This window comes from Pan paniscus, chromosome 4, assembly GCF_029289425.2.
Source record: "Pan paniscus chromosome 4, NHGRI_mPanPan1-v2.0_pri, whole genome shotgun sequence".
NCBI lineage: Eukaryota > Metazoa > Chordata > Mammalia > Primates > Hominidae > Pan > Pan paniscus.
In genome coordinates this window covers 75,263,340-75,282,793 of record NC_073253.2, presented here as the reverse complement: position 1 = coordinate 75,282,793, position 19,454 = coordinate 75,263,340, and the positions used below count along the sequence as shown (strand labels likewise).

Here is a 19,454-nt window from a genome sequence, read left to right as displayed (position 1 = left end):
TGTGAGAATTAATATACCAGATAACAAGACTTTGTATAAAATATGGTAATAAAACAGTGGAGCACCAGGACAGGAATAGATACACAGAAAAATGGGCCAGAAAAGCCTGGACTAACATTTGGGCATATGTAGACACTCAGAAGATGACAAAGATGGCATAAAAGATAAGGAGGAAAAGGATGAGTTACTCAGATACAAATGGATTCATCAGGGAAATAAGTAAAATAACAATGCATCATTTTATGCTCATTGAATTGTCAAACATTAAAATATCTGACTGCATCAGGTAGTGATAAAGATGACGAGAAATGGAAATACTACACTGATGGCAAGGGTACACATTAGTAAAACTACTTTGGAGAGGAAGCAATTTGTGAGTATCTAGGAAATATTAAGATATGCATTTTATATGACCCAACAATTCCACCTCTAGGTGTATATTTTGGAGAAACTTTTGCACATATTCCAGTGAGACCGGCATAGGAATGCTCATTGCATAGTCATTTATGGCAGTGAAAATCAAATGTTGCTAAATAGGGGGATTAATAAATAGTATATATGTGTAAAATTATAGCAGTGGTATACACACAACTTTTGTCATTTATGGCAATGAAAATTAAATGTTGATAAATAGGGAGATTAATAAATTATATGTATATATACAATTACAGCAGCTATATGCATAAAGCAGTGAAAATTAGATGTTGATAAATAGGGAGATTAATAAACTGTATATATGTATACAACCACAGCAGTTGTATGCATAAAGCAGTGAAAATTAAATGTTGATAAATAGGGAGCTTAATAGATTGTATAGATGTATAAAACTAAGCAGCTGGAGCTATTTGTATCTCAAAAACCCAATGCCGAATGAAAGAAAATCAAAGTGCATAATGATATCTGCTATTTTTTATGCAAAACTCATAAATACCAAAGTAATTTGTCATATTATTTAGGGATAGATAAATACGAGGTGAATGCATTTTAAAAATAGCTGGGAAGGATATGTAATAACTTTAGGATTGTAGTTACTGCTGAAGAGAGAGGTAGAGAATTTGGTTGTTGAGGGATGTAAATACAGTATCTGTGATATTAAATGAATCTTTGTTAAAGAAAGGAACAGACAAGGCAAAATATGAATATTTAAAGATTTGGATGTGGGTAAATGAGCCTTTGTTATGTTTTTCTATATATGTTCAAGTATTTGTGAAATATTTTATGCAATAAATAAAAGATCACAAATGGATGATGAACTCACAGCTGGTTTTAAGTAAATACTGAATAATTCTAGTCAGGAAAACACGGACAAAAGAAAATGTGAAACTTTGGTCCTGAGATTTGTGGCTTGTTAAATGAAAGTTGATCATATCTCAGGTTTGGAAACATGGGAAAGTTGATCGAATCTCAGGTTTGGAAACTCTCCTTTTGATTGTTCTTGGTTGTTCCCAGGAGAAGTTCCAAGAAACTTCTGGGTGCTTCCAAGCATGCTTGCATTTTTAAGGCTCGAGTCTGGCAGATGAATAAAGACTGGGGAAATGTGTGTTCAGTTTTGATTTAGAATTAGTAGGAAAATAAACTCAGAGGTGTTCAAAGATGAGCACAAAAATTTCTGCCGGAAAAAAATGCCACAGGTGAGTGTCCTAAGATAAATGTTTTAGCATGTGTCTGCCTACTTTATTTCCGGAGTTAAAATGCAGTTCCCCCTCCTTCTTTAAAAAAATCTATTCTAATAAATTTTGTTGTGGCAAAGAAAAAAACTTGTTTCAAGTTAAATTTTTCATGTAATGCATGTTTCACATACATATATAAAGACCCTCCAAAAACCATTGCTCAGGTAATAATTTATTAAGTCAATTTAAACTAAACATTACTACCATTGCAAAAGCATTTGCTCTGAAAAGGGACTGAAAAATGCATCATAAAGTTACATAGTTCAGCAACAATATCAATATTGATTATATAAAGTAAAACTACTGGCAAACGTCATTTAAGCTTACCCTGTAATTTTTAATAACTTTATAAGGAGCAAATGTGTCACCTTAAAAATGTACCAGTGGCATTTACAAATTCCTTCAAACTCATTTACAAATACAGTAATAAAAATTCCTGAGCTCCCTTTTCTTACACCAGTATTCACCAATCAACATCCACGCGGTGTTTTATTTGACCCACATCCTCTTTCCTTTTCTTAAGAAAATATTTTATCACATTCGTAAAAGTATCTGTGCTTCAAGTCAGTTTGTAAGTATCTGTTTTTAATGTGAACCTGATCATAACAAGAGAAAAATGCTTAACATTAGCAGGGGCAGCAGGAATTGAGGGGTGGTGTGGGGGACAGTGGAGGAGATGTAAATACAAGAATTCCAGTTTAGGTGTTGGGACTTCCAAAGTAGAATACATCTGACAATATCAAAAACAGACTCAGTTTCATCTGCATGGTTTCGAGGGACTTTCAAAGGTGAAGCCAGCAGGAATTACTCTGCATATTCTGGCCAGGAAGGTCCCTGTTGGGGGCTTTTCAATAATTCTATTTCTTATCCTTCTCCCTAGTACCCCCACTGCTCCCTTACCCCAAGATTTCAAAGTTTCTATTAAATGGAAGTTGCATCTTCCAGCCCCAAAGAAACTGGGGAGATTTAGAATGTATAAAACTTGATTAGCAAGTTGTAGGAAACCTGACAAAAGTTAAGGTGTCAGATGGGATTCTGGCAAGATGTGGCAATATTTAATTTCTGTTTTCTTTCCGGAAAGTATATTCAATGCTTTTGAAAAATTAGCTACATCTTACTTCTCCAGCTCATCATTAATTGTATAGATCCTGTGTCTGGTGACCGAAACTTCAAATTTTGCACCTTAAAAATATAAGAGGGCCCAAGAATTAAAGGCAGTTGGCTTCAATATAAGCACAGGAGAGCTAGCGTTTCTGTGACTGAAGCCAAGTTTTTTAGAGCATGATACTCAAGTAAGAAAGAAATTTCTCATTCTTCTGTAAGACATGGCATTAGAGAATTAAGAGGAGGCAGAGAAGAACTTGGAAAGCAAAACCACACACCATTTCACAATTCTGGAACACGGACATGAACAGTAAGTGAAACTTTCTAGGTTTAGATCCATTAAAAGATTATCCATTTACACTTCATCTGATGGATTTTGTCAGAAAAGATGTTGTTAATAACATGGATAAATAATAACTGTTCAAAAGGATTCCCCACTTAAAAAAATGCTTTGGTTCTTCCTTTATTTCACAATATTTAAATAAGCTTCTCTTATTGGATCTCCTTGTATCTGGTTCCATCTCCCCTCATTTTTCTCAGCCTGCCATGTTATAGGGATGAGGTAAAGGAGGGAAATTTTGTCTTGCAATCATAGGAAGGGTGGACATAAAGGGGAAGAATTTTTTTTGTCCAACTTACATAAACAATGTCCTGATTATAGATCTTTTAGTAACAAGAAATGTCCAAAAAATTGCTTCAGCCATGAATGTGTTATTTTGCTCAACTCCATTTCAAATAAAAAAATAGAGCAAGAGTAGGTAAGCGAATTAAACATTTATTAAGCCAGGCACTGAGCTGGGTATTTTCAGTAATGATGTGAATGGAAATATAACTAACATATTATATTGGGATGTCTAAGATTTTGTTTGGCAGGCATTGGTTTTGGCATGCAGTAAAAATGAAGATGTTATGATAATAGCAGTTAGTGTTATCTCCAATACTATTGACAAAGATTTAACTACCCATGTTGTCCCCTCAAAATAGGAGGAGATAAATGAATAAAACCATGGAAAACGGAGAGCACAATGTGCCATAAGCAAAGATTTACAGAATGAAAAATGCAAAATAACAAATCAGATAACTATAGTCTTCTATAAATCTTTAAGTCTAAAAAAATAGACATTACAATAACTACATATAGAAATGAGTTTTTAAAATCAAAACAAGATTATTTCTGGTAAATGGCTGACTTTTCCCATATCATACTATGTTTGATGACTAAAATCAAATAAGGAAAAGGGTTATTTCTAGGGGGGTTACAGAAGTCAATTTGTAAGAGATATCATTATCATGGCTTTGGACAACTATGAGGTGACTTATAGTTAGGAAAAAATCTGCACTCTATGGTTTTGTTGGTTTTTCATATGATGACTTACTAAGTATTCTTTCTGAATCTTTCTTGTAGCCGGTTTTTATAAAATATAAACATGTAAGAATGGTTATTCAGAAACTCTTGCATAACCCTACAAAGTGATGAATTAGAAGGTGTAAAAAAAAACCCAGCAACTTAATTATAAAACAATTACTTCTAATTTCTCACTTAGTGTTGGGGAATTTTGCTTGGCATTTTCTAGGGAAAGAGGAAAAGCAGAGGTAGTGGTAGCTTTGAAAATGTGGAACCTTATGCTATTATGTATAACTTCACTTCAATATGGCTTTACAGAAGACACAGTCACCCAACAGGCTGGTTCTAGATTGCTTTGGTTTCCACATGAGACTTTTCAATTGTTTAAAATGAATGATGAAGCACAAAATCCAGCCTCATTATGCAAAGAACAATCGAGAAGTGTCAGCAGTCACATGAAACAAAGCCGAGAGGCTGACTTTCAAACAACTGTTGGATTGTACTTTAAATGTGTAACACCCCAGAGCAGCTGTACAATGAATGACATAGAATCTTTCTTCTAGACAAAGATTAAGAAAAAATTAGTACATTCACACTTTCAACAGAAATACATTACATATTTTTTCAGTTTTGTTTTACAGTCATAGACACAATCATATTGAAACTACATATGGATAAATTGTAAGTTATTAAGTAATGATTTTCAATTGTATTACATGATGAGTTTCACAACATGAGGATTACATATTTCAATATGGCGTATACTATTTTTGAACCACATAAAGCAATATAGTACAAAATAATGTAACAGTTACTGTAAAGTCAGTAATGCCACTTGGCAAATACATCAAATATGCCACCAAAAACCAGTCAAAGCATGAGACATGACATCTTTCATTTCTAAACTATAAGCAGCTTTGAAGGAAGGACATTAGGACACAAAAGGGAGGTAGTTACTTTAAAATATTCAAAATTAGTTTTTCAGGAATTTCATAAAACAAATTATTTTTCAGAGGTATCTTCACCATATAGTTTTTCAGATAACATGGAAAAAAGATTTTTCCCCCAGGATTTGTAAAGTGTGCACAAAAAAACTCAGACTACATTTTGAGGTTTATCCAAGTGAAGCGTAATTTGACCATAACTATTAAAGGTTATTTTTTATATTACTACTTCAGTTGCTGAAGGTTTTAGGGTTTTTTTCTTTTTAATCAGCAGCAAGCAGAATGTTAATTAATAGTCTAAGATGATCTGAGAGTTAATTAATAGACTAAGATTATCTGTGGTCTATTTATTGACCACACCTTATAAACAGGATAGGTTTTTCCTATTTTGAGACTTTACATGTCTCAGTACTTTCTAAATTGAAATCAGAGCATTAAATCAAGGGAATTGATGTGGACAAAACAGCTGCCAGCATGATAGTGTTTGTGAATTATGTACCTCTCTTAGACATAAACTCTTAGACATAAACTCATAAAATCTGTTCAGAACACTGAACAGATTTAGATTTACCATAGCCAATAAAATTTGGATTAAGTGGGTTAGTCTCAGCATTTCATGGAATCCTGAGATGCCCAAATCTCTGGAAACTTCCTATTTCCTGTTTTACTATCTTTTTCCTTTTATCGAAATGGGTGCCATGAGGGTCCCAGACCAAAACTCACCATCCTGAAAAACAAAAGTCTGGGGAGAGAACTCCTGTTTTATTTTCAGATGATATATTTGCTAATCATAGAATAAGTTCAGATCATAATTATAAATAGGATTTCTCTGAAGCAATCAATCTGTATTTTTAAAGCTTCTCCTTAAGACCTCCAGTATCTAGTCACCGAAGTAACTTGGGTTTATTTATTGAGACAAGGTCTTGCTCTCTCACCCAGGCTGGAGTGCAGCGACACAATCACGGTTCACTGCAGCCTCGACCTCCTGGGCTCAAGCAATCCTCTGGCTTCAGCTTCCCAAGTGGCTAGGACTACAGGTACGTGTCACCATGGCTGGCTAATTTTTAAAATTTTTGTAGAGACTGGGTCTTACTATGTTGCGTAGGCTGGGCATGGATTTATTAATGGCTTTTGAATTAACTAAATAATTAATGAACATGGGCTTAATCTCTAAGTATGCAAATCTCTAAATGGGATATACTTGTGATCTTCAACTTGGCCTTGGATATCTGTGTGACTGATTTAACCTTTGACTCAGTCTTTTGCAGTGCCAAAGTCATTGTTGATGAATAATTTCATTTCTTGTGGATCCTATGGTTGCTACTAACTCTTAGGAAAATAGTAGGCTCTGGAGAAGGAGTAAAAACCCTACAAATATGTAAAGCTAGGAAGGAAAAGGAGAAGCAAGGATGTTAAATCAATCTGAGTTGGAGGAACAGATCTCTGTTTTTCTCTGAAGCATTGTCACACAGTCTCATGTGCTCACTGCTTCAGGCCAAGGGCGTGTCAGCAAGGCTTTCTTGCACTGCACCAGGGACACTGACCTGAAACCCTGGATTTTACCTAGATCATGAGAGGTCTTAGAAATCTTTTAGGCCAACCTACTTATTTAACAAGTAAGGAACCTAATGGCCAGAGTTTAAAAGACTCATCCCAGGACATAGTGCCTACTTAGTCGTGGTGATGTGATTTAGTCTTGGACATTGAGTGCTCAGTCACTGTCTCAGTGACAGCATTATTGTGCTTGAGCCAAAAAGGAAGAAAAGGAAATTTGTTCACTCAAGAACACATGAGACTTTCGTCAATGGCACGTCTATGTTAGCAATGCTTGGGATGGTAATTCAAAGTCATTTATATTTTTCTGTTTGTGTACAAAGTTCCAATGTGCATGCATTGTTCTCTTCAGGTTTAGGCATGTAAGCCAATTACATTCAAAAATGTATCAATAAGTTTTGGTATGGAGAGTCTCAAATCACAGGGTGGCAGGTTTATCCCCAAATCACAGCCAGCCTCAATTTCTTATCAGGCAAAATAAGTCACACTATTCACAACAGCTCTGTGTTGATTCAATTAAACAATACGTAAACATTCACTGAACATTGCTGGTTGGTCCTTAGAACATTTTGTTGTGCCCTTTCTGGCTTCTTCTCATCTCTCCATTCATATATATCTATATCTATATCTATATCTATATCTATATCTATATCTATATAATCCCTATAAGGCAAATGTTACTTTCTAATCAATACATTTTTCCTTGCAAAATGAAAACTTTAAAAAAAAATAGAGGAAGGCACTTTGTAAAATGTGCACAAATCTGTTTCTTTCTTGTCTACTCTAAGGAGATAGGGAAGTTGCTAAAGGCAGGGCCAAGTCTTTCTGCAAATGATGGGCAGTGGTGGACACTTGAGGAAAGAGAAAGCCAGAGTTTCCCCAGAGCTAAACTGCTCCTTGGAATGCAGGGGCCTCTGGTTGCTCAATAACTCACAGGCTTTTCACATTCAGCTGGGTCATCACAAGACACAGAGCAAAACTGCCCAGATCTTGTACAGGCAGTAAAGGATTGACCCCTTCAGACCAAGCCAGTTAAAGTGAGTCTTTTGTACTTAAGTGACTACCAGGATTGGTCTTAGGCACTTAGGAAAATGTAGAGTCTGTTATATAGCTAATAAATGTAGGATCTGTTAAATATCTGACACAGCTGATATAACTTGTGCTTATACACATCTGTTAGAATGAATTGGAACATCGTGCTGTTCAGGTTGTAAGCTACACAAATCACCCGTTGCCTAGATTCAGTTTCCGTGCGCCTTAAAACTTGAATATTTAGGTATTTGTTTATAAAAATACAACTTATTATAACTCAGAGTGTAAGGATACATGAGCCAACTGTGCAATGGTTGTTAACAATCTAGGATGGTGCGAGGAAAAAAATTAACAGCCAAATATAAGAAAAGAGATTTGGGGCTGTTGGATTCAGCAAGGAATGAGCATGGCTTGATTCAGTAAAAGATCATTTTTCTAAAGATTAGTGCCTCATTCAATATGTCTCTTCTCAATCTCCTGCCTCTTTTTTTAATGCCTCTTTCTACACATATATTTGCACATAATCTTAGAATATGATTCTGTACACATATCACTTATAAAATACTTGTGCAATATATTAAGACCAACTGGAATGGACGGTTTAAAAAGCAAAGTATAAAGAGCACATCACTGAAGATTACTTTGTATTTCTATGATGAAGAGAAATTTTTTGTTAGATTAAGATAGAAGGCATTGGTTGGCATTATCTTTGCAGAAAAATATTCAGTGAGTCATGGAATCAAGGAGTCAGTTTCAAAGGACCTTAGAGGTTATCTGGTCCAACATCTTCAGAGGAAACTGAGGCTTAGAGGGGGGAATTAATCTCTCCAAGGCAAAGCAGTTAGGACCAGAATCCAGGTCTCTTCACCGCCCCCCTGCCCCACATGTATCCTTCCATTTGAACAGCTGTCTCCTTGATAGACCACAAAAAAGCTTAATTCAGATAAACAGTGCTAATTGATCATAGAATTAAAGTCTTGGCTTAATGAGTGGCTAATTGGTATTTTTTAGGGATTTAGTTCAAGTCCTTAGCTGTCACATTTTTTCATACGTATAATACAAAATTATATGTCAAAAGCAGATTACTTTTATGTTTAGGTTTTCAGACTATAAGAGTGACTGATACATAGCTTCTCTATTCTTAGAGAAGAATAGACTATATTAGGAAAGATTTAGTCTGCATTGGCTTTGAGGGTGACTGTCTTTGGTTAATGTCTCTCAAGGTAGATTATATTCCTTGGCCTTTCAGAAGTTGTGCGTAGTTTTGCAGGTCATTCTTTTATGTGAATTCATATAAGATTCAGCATAATGTGAATCTTAAACTACTGATATGTTTCTTTTTTTGCCTTCTTACATGCAGTGTTGTTCATTGCAAGTCAAACAGACTTGATCTGTCCTTTCCAAAAGAGGATTGTTACTATGAACTAAAATAACCTTTAGTGGAAATGGTTGTCTAGAACAATGCTTCTCAAACTTCAGTGTGCAATTGAATCATTTGGGGATCTTAGTAAAATGCAGATTCTGATGCTTAAGATTCTGCAAACGGAATTTTCAAACACTGCCCAGGTGATGCCTATGCAGTTGGTTCTCAGACAGTTAAAGTATCGAGGATTTAGGGGACTGAATGAGCTTGGACAACTTTCCCACATGCTTCCCTTACTCACATGATATTGTTTATATATTAGAAAAATGGAGCTTCGTATCTATTGCTTTTGCCATTCTCAAAACATTGGCAATGTGTTCACTTTCAAACAGGAGGGGGACCTCTGGGTCCAGTTGCTATCAATATGGGATAGTTGGGGTGGAATATTTAACTCCCAGAGGTGAGCTCAAGTTCTCTATGTCCAGCTAGTAAATGGACATATAGAATAGATTTACCTTCAAGTGAAGGGAAAAATAGAGGGGGGCTGTTAGATGAGTCATGGATGCGCCCTTTAAAATGAGGATCCAAGCTTTGACTTCTTTCAGGAAGCCTGGGACTGGAATTGACCGGGAGATTCTCACTACCTCACTCTGACCTTTGGAGCTATTCCCATTGCTCTGGGAAGCAAATACCTAGTTTCCCAGAACTTTTATTTGGACACTTCTGATATGAGCCGTTTCTGCCTCTGCCAAGATTTTGCAATTGAATTTACTTCAGAGAGACACTAACTCCTGGCTTTGCTTAAAATTTTTTTGTGGCCCAAGATTTCTCACAAAAGCAAAACCTCTCTCTTTTAAACAGCTGTTAGAAATGGTCGCCCTCCCTTTTTATGGTAGCTTCAGGAAGATTCACCCATTGATGAACAGGAGTCCCAGAGGAGCCTGAAACTCAAAGGAGAAATAATTTCTGGTCTGTGGAGAATCCTAAATCCCTAGGTTGGTGGTGGTGGTAGCAGTTGTTTAAAGTGTCCTGGAGATCAAAAGAATCAGATAAACTATACTATATTGCGTTGAAAACTGAATTTTGTCATTCACTTCATATTTCACAGTGGGCTTTGGGTTGGTATGGCATTTTGCTCCACAAATGGGAACTTTATATACTACTATGTACTGTAAATACACATTATAACCTTGCAGCAGAAAATACTGTACCCACTGAATATGTAAACAGCTTTACTGGGAAGATAGAAAATAGTCTTTTATTTTACCTAAGTCATAGAAAAATAGTCTTCAAAAATACAGTTAAACTTATGGGTTTATATTAAAGTAGAATTTGTATGTACAGTAAGGCAGTAATTCCATTAGCATCCTGCTGTGGTTTTCTTTTCAAGTTAGTCTTTAGGGAATTTTTTTTTAACTAAGGAAAGACTAAGGTGTATAATAAATTATCTATCATGCTGAAATGAAGCAGGAAAACATCCTAAAGGGATTCACATGAAATTCATTTGCCCCTTGTGTAAGAAAATTTTTATTTCCAAACTATATTTTATAGAGGCTTTAGAGTAGAATTTAGGGGGAAAATCCATGCTTAACATATCTAAACTATTTTAAGAAAAAATTGGAGGCATTATTTCTTACTTGCATATCAGCAATGTGTCAGTAAGGTATAGGAACTTATGTAAACAATTTGTTCTGGAATGCATTCTTTCTTTAAATGGTTATATTTGGGTAATCCTAATAAAATGGACGAGGAGTGTAAAGGTTATGCAGTTGTTTTTCAAAAGCAATTTTCATGGCATTTTCCTATGTGGAAAATTTTCTTTTGTCATCTTTCTATGGTAAACAATTTTGACAATTTCATTTCTGTCTGTCCCATGCCAAATCATGAAAGCCTTTTCCAGAGGATGTACCTATTGGCATTGTCCCTCAAGAATACTAAGCAGTGTGCTTTTATTTCATTGAACACATAGTTTTATAACTAACAGCAAAAAGTAAATCTACAAATCACAGTTAGGAAACATAATGATTTGTTCTGGAATCAGCTGCTGGAGAAAGAGGCGAGTGGTTAAAAATGGAGCATGAAAGGAGCTGGGAGCTTTAGTAGTGTCAGTCTGACTACATTCTTGAGCATTTCATGTACTCTGTAGTGTTACCTGAAGAAAAATCACATTTTAACCAATCATTCCATTAGTCAAGCTATCAGTGAAAGGAGTGTGTAAAACATGCGGGATCCAGGTAATCCAAACCACCCAGCTGGAGCCTGCACTTGCTTGATGTTGCAGTGAAGTTGGCCAGGGCTTTCTCAGCTTGATTCTGTTCAAGTGATGGTGGGGCCTCTTTGGCTGATTCTTCAAAGCAAGCCACATTTTTAGCATGTGGATCTGGCACCAACACCAGGATGTTGTTATCCATGACCCCGGACACCTTGGCATACTCCTTACTGTTCTCAGGAGTCCCGGGCTTCTTGGGCTTGCCGCTGTTCTCTCTCTGTTTTGGTAGCAATGATAATGCACCATCTTTGTTGACCTTGTGAATCTCCACATAATCCAAGGGTTTAGCGGAGCCAAAGGGGGTTTTCTCCTGGGGCAGCAGCCAGGGCGTATCCTGGTCAGTCTCGGAATGGAAGCTTTCTACCTCCCTCTGCTGGGTTGCCTTTCCCTCTTCTCTAGACTTAATGGTTTGAGAGGATTTTAAAGCATCTTTACCTGCTTCATTCAACAGAGTGGCCGGTGCACCTGCAGGGCCCACAGCCAGCTCACACACATCAGTAATATTGTGGTAAGAGGATCTGGGGTTGTGCTGGCTGGGCTGTGGTAGGGGCCATGTTGAACATTTGGATCCACCAGCATGAAAATAGGGGATTTTGCCTTCCATGCTTATGCACTGGGGGTCCCAGGTGTGGGTTGTTTCAGGATTCTCTGGCTTCTCAATGACCTCAGGATCATAGAATGTGGAGGGATTGGCCTGGGGTTCCTCACACTTTTCAGACAAAAGGGAAGGGCTGTCACAGCTCCCCCGGCCTGAGTCAGTGTCAGGATCCAGGTATGTGGGTTTCATACCTTGACTTGGGTGTTCTTTTGAATGGACTGACATTAGATGCTGGTCCTCACTATCATCTACTTCTAAATACTCCACCAGCAAGTCCTCATAGTCAGAAGTGGGAGGAAAGTCTTGGCATCCCAAGGCACTCAGTAGTTCTTCAGACTTGCCCTTCTATTAAAACACAGACACAAGAAGAGATGGCTGTTAGCTTCATAACATTCCAAATCAGCATCCCTGCTAAGTGGTGCTGTTCATTGCCACGAGCAGGTGGGAAGATCTCAAACTTCAGACATTTGTGTGCCAGGCCATCTAGAATCACCTTCTGGATACTATTCAGCAGATTTTTTTTTTTAAAGTCAACTCAGGATATTTAACATAGTCTCTCTCCAAGCAATAATAATCATGAGTTTAATGGGCAAGTAGTATATACACATACAATAATAAACAGATAACTATAAAATGAAGGTTTGTGAAACTTCTAAACCCACAGTGCTTATGCATGCATCTGACACTGCGGCCCACTGGCAGAGGTGTGGTTGCTGGCCTGCTAACTTCCTCTATCTCTTTCTAGAGTCTGGCAATAGTAAGTGGATTCTTGTCTTTTCCTTCTGTGGTTCATCTTCCTTCTCTCCTTCCTCTTCTTATTTCCCCTTCCCTTCTCCTCCCTCTTCCTAATCTACTGTTTTCTTCTACTCTACTTCCTCTCCCTCCTTCTCTTCTCCCCCTTCATCACCCTATTCCGTATTTCCGCCCTTCCTATTATTCTCCCTGCTTCTATCCTTCCTTTCCCCCTCCTATTTCCTCCTGCCTCCTCCTCTCACTCTTGCCTCTTTTTTTTTTTTTTTTGAGACGGAGTCTCGCTCTGTTGCCCAGGCTGGAGTGCAGTGGCATGATCTCGGATCACTGCAAGCTCCGCCTCCCGGGTTCACGCCATTCTCCTGCCTCAGCCTCCCGAGTAGCTGGGACAACAGGCGCCCACCACCACGCCTGGCTAATTTTTTACATTTTTAGTAGAGACAGGGTTTCACCATGTTAGCCAGGATGGTCTTGATCTCCTGACCTCGTGATCCGCCCGCCTCTGCCTTCCAAAGTGCTGGGATTACAGGCGTGAGCCACCGCGCCCGGCCTCTTTTTTCTTATCCTCTGACTTGGGTCAGGTATTGACCTAGGTCTTGGCTTTATCACTTATTATAGGGTATGTGACTTTGGACAAGCTGCTCTCTGAACTTCAGCTTCTCCATTTTTAAAAGGTAGAAAATAATATTAATACTACCCACCTGGGAGGGTTCTTTTGAGGATTAGAGGTAATATCATTAAGAATACTAACACATATTTTTGAGACAAAAGTAGCTATTTTATCATTAAGTCTCTGTGGCTAGCAGGTTAAATTGTGAGCTGGACAGTAACTAGTTTAGTTTGCTGAGACATTCATGCTGGTTCTATCAGGCCAATGCTACACTGGATAGTGGAGGAAGAGCACTGGGTCAGGAGCCGGGACTCCTGGGCTCTAGTCCCTGCTTCGATATTTGCAACCAAAGTGAACACAGACAAGCCAGATTATCCAGGACTCAATTCTTCTATTCTTACACTGTCAGACCCAGAGCAGCTGGGTCAAGTGGTATTTGCCTTAATGTACAGCTAGTTGCTTTTATATATGTCAGTGTTAAGCTTAAAAGCCAAACTGAAACTATTTATTTCAATTTGGAGAAAAATTTAAAACTGTTCTAACCTCTCTTTTCATTCAAAACACTCATCATTTAATTCCCTCTTGAATCAGCCCAAATGGGCCCTGGCAAACAGATGGCCCCACTGTACTGATCTGGTCTCAGCTGAGTGCCCAAAGTGAGAGATAATGGCAATGGGATATTCTGTTACTATGGCTTTATGTAAAGAACATTCAAGTAGAAGCTTTTACCAATGTATGATTGAGGGGGTGGTGGTGGGTGCCTGTTTTGCATTAATCAAAATATTCACTCTCTTTCTAAATTGATTATTTGTACAAAATGTTTATCTCTATGCTTATGAGTAGATCTGATAAATCAATAAATGTGTTTCCATGTTTTCTTGGCTTTCTCTCCTTGCCCTCTGACATTTAGTGTGTGAAAGTAAGTACCCTCATCCTTCACACAACTTTCTGTTAACACACATGCTGACCAGGAGAGACAGTCCAAAAAGGCTGGCTGAAACTACCAGGCTGAACTGACGGGGACTGTGTGTGAGTGTGTAGAGTTAATTACTACAGAGCAGTGAGTCACAATCCATTTTTTTGCCTCCTGTACTTACCTCCAACAGATGAGCATCAAATCCTTTTATTTTTGGCCCAGGAACTGGCGGAAAGATGCAGGTCACCATGCTATAAAATAATTCATGAGATTGGCTAAATGACTCATTTCTGACTTTGTAATTTTTGAAAGGTTAGTATAATAGCCACTATAGGCACTGTGATAGAGATAGGACTTAGAGTTTGGCAGCTCCATGCAACAATAAATGATGACAATAAAATTACAGAGGCCTATATTAAAATTAACTTTAGCTAATTAAGGACGCTGATTTTGAAGTTAGTGGATTATCTGGACTATTTGCTTCTCTTGATTTTAGCTACTCTTGCCAGATTTTTACTGTTTCACAACTAGGAATCTCTGTTTCATAGAAAGAACATCAGCCTGAAACGAGTCAATTTTTCTACTTTTTATAGCACTGATAAAAGATTTTTTTTATGGGCAAACACACTACATCTAATGGCTAAAATGAGGATTATCTACAGGTTTCCATCATCTTTGTATTTTTTTTTTGTCATTATCCTTGACTATCATGATTGGGAGGAAAAGTTGAGAGACAGTGAAGTACCTATAGCCCTTCAAAGCCACTGCCCAGACAATAATCAAACAGATGACAGCAGAAAGGACAGCCACAGAGATCCACACGGTTGTATCATTCATGGTGAAGTCTAAAAAACAAACAGCCAGAAAGCTTTGATCACGTACAGCATCATTAAAAACAAACCAACCTAATGAATGAAACTCTTAAACCCAACAGTGTTTTCCTCCATCCATATATTTTTTTGATTTGAACAGCAATCCAAAGTATCATCAATGACAGGGCTATTTTCTTTTAAATATTATTAATATTTTAATATGTTGCGTATATTTTATAGTACTCTAAAAATTTAAAAATCCTTTCACTTATTCTTTTTAATTGATCCTTAAAGAGGAAATCCAAGGTCACATGGTCGTTTGCAGTAATAATAATAAAAGCTAACATTAAGTTCTTACTAAAAGCCATCAATGGTGTTAAACTGTTTGCCTACATTGCTTTGTTATAAAAGATAAGAAAACTGGGAATCAAAGAAAGATTTACCAATGGCCATATAACTATAGTATTGCAGGCTGGGATTTGAACTCAGGCTTTCTGCCTCTAGACCCTGTGCTTTTGTTAAGCAATAGTCAGGACTGGACTAGATGCATGCCTGATTTGCAGTTCAGTGCCCTTTCCAGCATGCCAAGCCAATGAAAGCCCGATACTTTGGTCAGGCAAGTTGTTAGAAAAGCTAGACTTTCCTGTGTGGTTTTGGAAAAGACTCCTAACTTTGCTGAGGTTTGGTTTCTTCACTTTTAATTTTTAATGATAATCATATTCTCTGAATACCTGGGAGGGTTGGGAGGACCAAATAAGGTACAGGCTTTGTAAGCTGTAAAGCATTTTAAAAATGCAAGATGGATTGTTCCCTTATAGAACACAAGCTACTGAATTAAGGTGCTTTGCTGGAGCTGTCTATCTTATAGCCTGTGTCTTCACTAAGAGACAAGGTGCCAAGTGTAATCCATGGCAGAGACTGAGCCTTTGAGACACGGTACTGCCTTATAAATTCTGGAAGAACTAGAGGATGACCTTGACCAAATCCTCTAAATGATAGGAATAGGGAAGATGGTGGGAGCATAATAACTGATCATCAAGCCCCTTGAGGCATCAGACCCATGTCTGTAGCCTTATCCTAAAATTGTTCTCCATTGACAGTAATCCAGGGAGCAATGCTGCTTTTCAAAATGTCTTCGTATTGGGCAGAAAGATTATAAACCCACCTCTATTGTTCTGGCTAAGGCTCAAAATGGTTTCTCTATTAGTAGTTATTATATGCAAATATACCATTTAAAATATATTTAGAGACATAAGCAAAAAAGAGCCAAGACGCTCACCACTAGGTATCTGAATGAAGGTCACTGGACTCCACGCGCTCCAGTATCCATGGTCTGGTTTGCAGCGAACCTGGACAAGGTATTTCTGTCCTGGATGTAGGCTGAGAATCTTAAACTCTGTTTGCTGCCCAGCAAAATGGATCTAAGGTAGGATAAGGAAAACAGAAGTCACTTCTAACATTTGTTGTGAAGAAAGAGAGTTTTCCCCTAAAAAATAAACTAAGTTAGGCTGAACAATCATATACAGAGAATTCCCTGCTGTCACTACTCCACTGTCTTAGCCCTATCTTTTCCTTCTCTTAAAATTGCTCACACAAAAATTTAGCAGGTTTTCTATCTCTCCATTTGGGACTCTACTTCAGAAAAGTCAAATATTCTGCCTCCTTCCCACTTTATGAAAAACAACTACTTAATAAATATAGAAAGAATAACAAAATTGGCCAGGCATGGTGCCTCATGCCTGTAATCCCAGCACTTTGGGAGGCCAAAGCAGGCGTATCACCTGAGGTTGGGAGTTCGAGATCAGCCTGACCAATATGGAGAAACCCCATCTCTACTAAAAATACAAAATTAGCCTGGCATGGTGGCACATGCCTGTAATCCCAGCTACTTGGGAGGCTGAGGAAGGAGAATCACTTGAACCTGGGAGGCGGATGTTTCAGTGAGCCGAGATCGTGCCATTGCACTCCAGCTGAGTGACAAAGCGAAATTCCGTCTCAAAAAAAAAAAAAAAAAAAGAATAACAAAATTAAAGAATTGTTAGCCTTTAAACCCTAATGAAATAACTGATTCAATAATAAATTGGTGTTAAAAACATGAGGTGAAAGAGAATTGGGCATTCATGTATGGTAAAGTAGTAGTATACAAATTAAACATGACCTTACAATCAAGGGATCAGTTTGTCATCTCCTCAATTCAGGGGCCAGTTTTAGCATCACTTATGGTGGGTCAACCAGATGGTTTTTGACATCTGATTAAATACAATATAGAGTACATAATATCACCTCTGAATTTACCAATTCTTGGTAAAAATTGTTCAGCCTACATCTAATCAAGTCTGGTTACAGGAAATGGAGGCGTAGAGAAATTAGCTAAATGACCCCACAAAGAACTGATCAGAGAAAGGTACGAGGTGGGATACTCTATGGGACAAGTGGCCCAGTCTCCTCATTACACTGAAACTGAAGGGATATAACGACCAGTTACAATGTGTGGTCTATGAGCAGATTCTGGTTTGGACAAAGTAGCTGTTAAAGATATTCGGAAACATTGGGAGGAATTAAACTAGGGACTGGGTATTAAACAATATTAAGGAATTTTAATTTTCCTGTGTGTGATCCTATTATTTTGGCTATGTTTGGAAATGTGCCTTTTTAAAAGAGGCATATACTAAAGTATGTAAAGATGGAATATTGTACCACCTGCAATTTAATATTATTTCTTTAGGTCAAAGTATTTTATTTTTATTTTTAATTTTATTTATTTATTTTTTGAGACGGAGTCGCTCTTGTCACCTAGGCTGGAGCACAATGGCATGACCTCAGCCCACTGAAATCTCTGCCTCCCAGGTTTAAGCAATTCTCCTGCCTCAGCCTTCAGAGTAGCTGAGATCACAGGCACTCGCCACCATGCCTGGCTAAGTTTTTTGTATTTTCAGTAGAGACTGGGTTTTGCCATGTTGGTCAGGCTGGTCTCAAACTCCTGACCTCAAGTGATCCACCTGCTTCTGCCTCCCAAAGTGCTGGGATTACAAGTGTGAGCCCCTGAGCCCAGCCTTTTTTTTTTTTTTTTCCAAATGGAGTTTCATTCTTGTTGCCCAGGCTGGAGTGCAATGGCGCGATTTCAGCTCACCGAAACCTCTGCCTCCTGGGTTCAAGAGATTCTCCTGCTTCAGCCTCCCGAGGAGCTGGGATTACAGGTGCCCGCCACCACACCTGGCTAATTTTTTTGTACTTTTAGTAGAGATGGGGTTTCTTCATGTTGGCCAGGCTTGTCTTGAACTCCTGACCTCAGGTAATCCACCTGTCTCGGCCTCCCAAAGTGCTGGGATTAACAGGTGTGATCCACTGCACCCAGCCTGGTTGAGGTATTTTAAAGTAAATAAAAACACAGCCATTGACTATGGACAGGATATACTGAGACTGCCCCCTCCCACCTGGTGCCATTTAAGTACTCTTACAAGGGTCTAGATAAAAAATGTACTAAGGGAGGCAGGTTGGAAACCTGGTCAAGTGTCTGAGCAGTACAAGAAACTAGCCCGAGGAGAGCTGTGAAGATGAGCCCCCATGAATCCCAATAGAGGGGAAAAGGGCTTTTCACATCTGGGTGGGTCACAACTGCATTGGAGGCCAACACAGTGACCCAGTAATTAGGAGGAATGACCTGTTTTCAGTTGTGAGGGCTTTATCCTTGCCAAAGGCCATAGTTCCTTCAAAAAGCATATGGATCACTCACCTCCCACTCAGCTGCTTTCTCGGGTTTTAATCGAATTTCATACAGGAGCGTGAACCAACCAGTTTTTAAGTCAATCAGGGTAGGTGGAGACCATTTAATCCACAGGTAGGGTTTTCTGTCTTCTGGCTGTTTTACTTCCACAGCCAGCTCCAAAGGAGGGTCTGGTTGAACTGCAGAAATACAGCAAATGCCAGTAGCACTCATTGCTTGCACCTTTTCTTTGGCTTTACCATTTTCTATTAGGAATTCCTTTTTCTGTTTATCATCTCACTCTTCCCACTGTACTATAAGCCCCCCAAATACCAGGGCCTTTTGTCTTCTACCTCTTAGTATGTGACCAATCATATTTGTGCATACAGATGAGGTTTACATGGTAAGAATAATAAGCAGCTGGTATTTCATTCTGCGCATGTTCTCGCTTTTCATCAGTTAGAATCTCATAGCTATTCCCATAATTTTCATGATGACAGAGACCAGGTGATAAAAACTGGGCTGGGATTTGCAAGTGGGAGTTGGCATGGAAGACTATAGGGAAGAGATTTCAAACAGCTTATTTCCCTCAGCTGGGAGTGAGATTCTCCTTAGTTACACACAGTTTTTTGTAAATGAACTATTCATAATCATAACTCTGCAGATAACAGGTTTACAGATTCCATCTTCGTTTCAGCAATTACATCTTATATTCAACATACATATTACACCCTGTGGTAAATGAGATCCACTCTCCCATAAGCTAAATGGAGGTTGAGCTTTT

The 19,454-nt window shown here is 38.2% G+C and overlaps 1 protein-coding gene across 3 annotated transcripts in view; it reads right to left on the bottom strand.

Annotated features, from left to right (window-relative positions):
- Positions 1-19,454, bottom strand: part of PRLR (prolactin receptor) — a 180,451-nt gene that overhangs the window by 4,714 nt on the left and 156,283 nt on the right. For 2 of the 3 annotated variants that reach the window (XM_003806664.6, XM_034960180.3), the window contains 5 exons: positions 18,701-18,870; positions 16,247-16,388; positions 14,901-15,000; positions 14,337-14,406; positions 1,827-12,224 (listed from right to left, as the gene is read on the bottom strand). In XM_003806664.6, coding sequence (XP_003806712.1) covers positions 11,211-12,224; positions 14,337-14,406; positions 14,901-15,000; positions 16,247-16,388; positions 18,701-18,870 — 1,496 coding nt within the window. In that variant the 3' untranslated portion in view covers positions 1,827-11,210. Of the gene's footprint in view, positions 1-1,826; positions 12,225-14,336; positions 14,407-14,900; positions 15,001-16,246; positions 16,389-18,700; positions 18,871-19,454 lie in introns of those variants that run through there. The other variant, XM_034960186.3, reaches the window with a different exon arrangement.